Genomic DNA, 5,907 nt, shown 5'->3' with positions numbered 1-5,907 from the left:
TCATAAACAAGAGAAATATTGAAATACTTAGACTGAATGTTGTTCAGGTGTCTTCTTGCACAATTTTAGGATAATCTTTGGTGAAATGTCAACTCTCTTCACAATTGTATTGCGTATAAATGGATGCTTGACTTTTACTTACACATAATGCAGGGGTAACATAATTATGTAATGATAAGCTTAATAAGAATGGATCAATAGCAGTAACTCACTGGGGAAGTACCTTGCATCAAGGAGGTCTTGGGTTCGAGGATTATCTGAATGGTGTTTGCATGTTGGGTTCTCTCTGGGTATTCAGCAGTTTAAAAACCTGTAGATCAGAATAACATTCAGAAGGCGGCCTGTATGCTTGTAGAGGTGTACTGTATGACTACTCTTCTAAGTGCCAGTTTAAAATCAGCTACACTTACTGGTTTAGATAGATACAACCAGCTGGCTCAGATTGGACGGGACTTCAGCAGATGACTGGCTGAATTATCCATACTAGTGAAAAGACTGGAGAAATATTTGGTGTTCAATAGTTGGACATCCAGAGTAGAAGGTCTGGACTGAAACTGGGCTGGTGTCTCAAAGAGTTGGACACATAATAAAAGGAGAGAGCAGGAAGGAAGCAATGTTTCTCAATGACCCCCGGTTCAGTGCCTGAGAGGCTGCTTTTAATCTACCCATCGTTGACCATACACTCTGGTAAAAGTCAAAGGAATCACTTAAAGACACAGTAGTAATCTCAGACGTGACAGTCAGTCTTTTCCCTCTTCATTTATTGTCAGAAGCAGATCACATGGTGAATTGTAGTGATTGTTTTCTGCATTAACCCAACATTCCTTCTAAAAAGTCACAAGCAATTATCTACCTTACGCAAAACTACAATATGTGAAACTGTGCGAATGTTCCACTTCCACCGAAGTGGCTCCCTTTCCTCACAAGCAAAGACGATGAAAGATCGATTGTTGAGGCCAGCAGCAATCACAGGTTCTAATTGTGAAATATTTACCCTTGGTTTTCCCTCTCTTTGAAGTGGAGGCCTCACTTTGGTCTTGTCCTCAGGTGCTGCCCAGGCCTGATTTATGGGAATGGGTTTCAGGGCAGCCACTTTAAATTACATGGCCCTTAAAACTGAGCAAACAGAAAGACAGGCAGAGCGAGAATCGCCACTGTAGAGACAGCTAATTGGCAGGATGAAGCCTACCTGCTGGAGATAAGAAGGTTCCGCTTCACCTAGACTCAATAGGAGAGGAAACATACACCAGATTAGGTCACTTTGATAAATGTTCAATTCCTCTAGGACAGTGATGTCCGAAGCCAGTCCTCAAGGGCTGGTATCTGTTAACTTCTAGTTCTTTCCATGCCTCATCACACTTGAATCCATTGATGGCTCATTAACGAGCTCTGCAGATCTTTGGCATGTTGAAGAGGTAGCTGAAGCATTTGAATACGGCGTGTTGAAGCAGAAACGCATCTAAACCCCAACACTTTTGAGTTGGACAGGGATCCTCAAATCCAGGCCTCGAGGGCCAGTGTTCTACAACTTTTAGATGTGTCCCTGATCCAACACAGCTAAATCAAATAGTTGAATTACCTCCTGAGCATGCAGTCAAGTCCTCCAGAGTCCTGCTAATGGCCTCATTATTTGACTCTTTGGAGCAGAGACACATCTGAATGTTTCAGAACACCGACCCCCGAGGCTTGGAGTTGAGGACCACCCGTCTAGGATATATGTATGGTAATCAATATGCAGTGCAGGAATCAAAGTATATGATTTACTGTGATTGTTTCATTTCAAACTGAAAGAGTTGAAAAAGCAAATCCCAATATTTGGGAACCATAAAAACTGCTCAGCTATACTGAAAGTCTTTAGGGAATGAGTATGAATAGAGGTAATGATGTAATAAGAATATGTAAGAAAAAACTAGTTTAATAAACCACTTCAATAAGTTGTTAAATTGAAGAATATTTGAAATAGTTTTGGTAATTCTAACTGACCTCAAACGAGGAAAGATTGGTCTGATATAATGTCAGACAGTTAAGGAAGGCTATATTTCTTTTCATGCAGTGGGTGTAAATATCTAGTAGCTGCAGCTCTTCTGAATGATATGATGAGAGATGTGAGGGAGAGTCAGCGCAGGAGGAGGAGGTGACAGTGCCATTTGCCTGCAGGGCACCCATAAACTTGGAAGGAGAGAGAGAGTGCATCATTCCTCTCAAATGATTGTACCATGTGACTCCAAGATCTTTTAAAAAGCAGACCAACCTGTCTTTTTGAGGTAAAGGTAGCCACGGTGCACCAGAGGAGTAAGACAGAGAGAATACCTGGGCAGCAGCAAACACCGACAGCCCCACTCACTGAACACACCAAGGGAGTGCGTTGATGAGGCAGACAACTTCTAACCAACGAATTCCGCTCTCAGACTTTGCTCGGACTTGTCTGGTGTCCTGCATTATTGACACAATGAGCTGCAGCAGTGTCACCAGTTCCGAGTTTTCTGAGGAAGAGCTCGAGATTGGCGCGCTGGGACGAGGTGATGACGATGGAGGTGTCAAACCGTCTTTCCAAGGCAGCGCCAGCGACCCTGAGGATGGCCAGAACAAGAAGCGTAACAGACCGGTCCGTTCAAAGGCTCGGAGAATGGCTGCTAATGTGCGAGAGCGAAAGCGCATCATGGACTACAACCAAGCGTTCAATGCTCTCCGAGTTGCCCTGAATCATGACCTGAGTGGCAAACGGTTGTCTAAGATCGCCACTCTGCAGAGGGCCATCAACCGCATCTCTGCCCTCTCAGTATTCCTGAGTTCAAATCCTCCCAACAAGCCGTGCAGCCACCGGGAATGCCACAGGTCGCCTGCAGGACCAGCTGTGGTGGGAGGGTCTCGACTGGAACAGACCAGAGTTGCAGTTCCTCGCCTGGACCATCAAAGCTATGTCCCCTGGCATGCATCTGTCTCTCAGGAGCTGCAGCCGCAACAGGGGCCTCACCTCCACAGGCTATCTGCAGATCCACACGCATACATGGATAACGCTGTGACATCATGTCCACCTTCACCACACTACCCTTGTTATCCAACTGAGGGACATTTTTACGCCTCTCGTGGACTCTGCAACAGCCCTGATGATCATCCACCCAGTCCGCTGCGATACCCTCAAATGGGTGATGGGTTGGGGTATCAGTTGGGAATGTGGACCCCGTGTCCTCAAGTATACGTGGACAGTTTGGTGGAGCCACCTCCTACTCTGGGGCTTCCATGGCAGGTGAGCTACATGCAGGAGCCAGAGCACAGCTTCCCTCTGTGCTCAGATATACTGTAACAGGCTCAGATTCTATTGTGAGCCCAGAGAACAGGACAGCAGCAACAGACTTTCAGAAATGAAACTACTGGGCGCAGAACCAGCTTACTGAACTCTGTGGACTGCAGGGGGGAAGGTATTATGAGCCAACATTTCTAAAGGTTTAATCTAAACCATTAGAAAGCATGCTTGTCGAAAAGGATGACATAGTGTCAGATAAATATCATTCCTTGCGGTTGTTAAAGTTTGTGTTACATTCCTTGATGTAAGACCTTGAAAAATGAAGAGAACTGTGAAGAGAACTGCTTTGTGAGCGTTTTATTTTGTAGAAATCTCATCTTCAAAACTGCAGCACCTGTCAGTGTATTTATTATGTTATTTTGTGTTGAAGATACATTAAAGTGTATTTTGCTTTTGCAAAATAACTCATGCATCCCTTTTTGAACTCTGAAATTAAATGTTTAATCTAAATGACTTTTGCCTGAATTTTTTTGTTTTTGCATTTTCACGATTAGACCAACACAAATCCTGCAAAGTGTGCAAGGATGCGTGGGGGTGCACATGTGTGAGTTTCATTATAGCCTCAGGATGGTAGTTTCTCGTATTCTGTGAGATGACAGAGGTCCTTCGCTCAGTGGAAATGTCCTTGCAAGTCCATTCTTGTCATTTCTCTGAGAAGAGAAGTCAAGGTGGAATTTACACACACTTCAACAGAGGCAAGAGTACAACTGTGGCAGAGGTTCAAACTATAAATCAGCGAGCAGTAGAAAAGTGTGAACAGTGCTTTTCAAGAAGAACAAATGCATCCTGAGTGGGTAGGTTATTACCAATGATCCTCCTCAATGGCAGTAATCAGCCTTGTCATGATGGAGGCTCTTTAAAAACAAGGGGTGAGTCCCAGCCATGGCCAGTGCTCGCAGCTACACCAGACCATGCTAATTATCAATAGCTTTCCCTTCCTTGCAGTTCAGCATGATGGAAAACAGCTTTAATATTAGACTCCAGGACAGAAGCCAACGACAGATTTATGTGGGTTCAGGAAGGAAGAGTGCGCCCCGTCATCAGCGCAGTGAAATCCCCTGCTGGGCTGCACCGGCCCGCAGGTGTAATTGGGTGTGTTAGGAGTTTTTTTTTTTTTTTTTGAACGTCCTGGAGGTCTAACAACAAGGACTTTGAGACAGAGAGAGCTGGTGCACACTCAGTGGAAAAATAACCAGGTATGGGCACAACAATTAGCAAGCAGGAAGCAGTGGGGAGATGAACACAGACATGAATGGAGAGAAGGGGCGAAATAATATGAGAAGGAGGATGTCGGTGGTGAGAAAAAGAAGAGTGACAACACTCTGGGCCTGTTGTTTAGTCTCTGCACAGACGTGAACACTGGGAAAGCTTGAATCACCAGTGAGAGACAGCGATGGCTGACAGCGCTCAGTGACGGCATGTCTCTTTCTCCTCCCTCTTTGGCTCAAAGGTTGATCTGCATTCACTCCTGTGCCAGTTTATTTGCTCACTTGAGAGCTGCAGAGTGACAGTGAGCTGATGTAACGCTCTGTGAATCATATTTCTTTTCCGAAGTTTTTTAATTGTTTGTCTTGGTTTTACTTTATTCAACAGAGTCTGGCTGAAGAGTCGTGAGTTTGTGATGAAAATGAAAATTATTTTGTTGTATCTCTTATGACATTTTCATTTGGCAACAAAACGCAATAACTGATGAGAGTCCCAGCTTATGACACATTCCACCCAATTTAATGTGGTATCCAGCAATCATGTGACTTATTATTAGTAATTCTAGCTTACAATAATGCACTGGTTCCCAAAGATTTTCTTCTGGGGCCCCCCTATGGATTACAATAAAATCCACCCCCAAAAAAGAAAACAAAATATCAACTGGGCACACACATCGTTCAACCAGACATAAACCTATACACATATTTTGTTTTCAAACTTCACTGAAGTTTATTTCACACTTCAGGTTGCAACAAAATACACTACAAACCATCTTTACAGTGAAACACTTTTGTGTAACTTTTTTTTTTTTTAACATTCATCCATACCGCTTCCAGCGCCCCCCTCGCTGCAATGGCACTGCGACCCCCTGGGGGACGCGCCCCACACTTTGGGAACTACTGCAATAATTCATCTTCCTACATTCAATGTTTTTAAACAATGAATGTAGAAGAGAACTCTTAAACAAGAGTTCATCATCAATTTTCTTTTCTTTTTTGGTTCAAACAAATAGTGCAACAAATTGTGTGGTAAAAAAACCCAACTAACTCTGCACCTCACCATTGACACACAGTCCTCAAAATAAAACACAGTGGTGGCAGGATAATGATGTGGGGATGGTTTTCTTTAGCATGGACAAGTAAGATACAGGAATGCAGGAAAATCCTGGATAACACTTGTCTGGGACGGAGTTTCCATCTCTAGCAGGATGATGTCACTAAACGGCCAGAACCGCAATAGAGGGGTTTAGATCAAAGTATGTTTATGTGCCAGGGTGGTTTACAAGTCCAAACTAGTAAATCCATCTGCAAGTCAGGGTCAGGACTTAAAAAGTGGTATTTATAGTTCATCCAGTTTAACTGAACTTGAACTACTGTGCAAAAAAAAAAAGAGAAAAA

General features: G+C 43.6%; 1 protein-coding gene across 1 annotated transcript; it reads left to right on the top strand.

The window, feature by feature from the left end:
* The first annotated feature begins 2,195 nt into the window (after positions 1-2,195).
* Positions 2,196-3,585, top strand: bhlha9 (basic helix-loop-helix family, member a9). The gene has a single exon (XM_028030623.1). The coding sequence runs from the start codon at positions 2,369-2,371 to the stop codon at positions 3,302-3,304; it is 936 nt and encodes a 311-aa protein (XP_027886424.1). The 5' UTR covers positions 2,196-2,368; the 3' UTR covers positions 3,305-3,585.
* The last annotated feature ends 2,322 nt before the right edge of the window (positions 3,586-5,907 follow it).

The sequence above is a fragment of the Xiphophorus couchianus genome, chromosome 11, assembly GCF_001444195.1.
Source record: "Xiphophorus couchianus chromosome 11, X_couchianus-1.0, whole genome shotgun sequence".
NCBI classification, from domain to species: Eukaryota; Metazoa; Chordata; class Actinopteri; order Cyprinodontiformes; family Poeciliidae; genus Xiphophorus; species Xiphophorus couchianus.
Note: the sequence above shows the minus strand (reverse complement) of the source record. Positions and strands in the feature narration are given on the sequence as shown.

Bases quoted from the DNA above. Each gene is read 5' to 3' on its own strand.
- bhlha9 (XM_028030623.1), top strand. From the start codon at position 2,369: ATGAGGCAGACAACTTCTAACCAACGAATTCCGCTCTCAGACTTTGCT.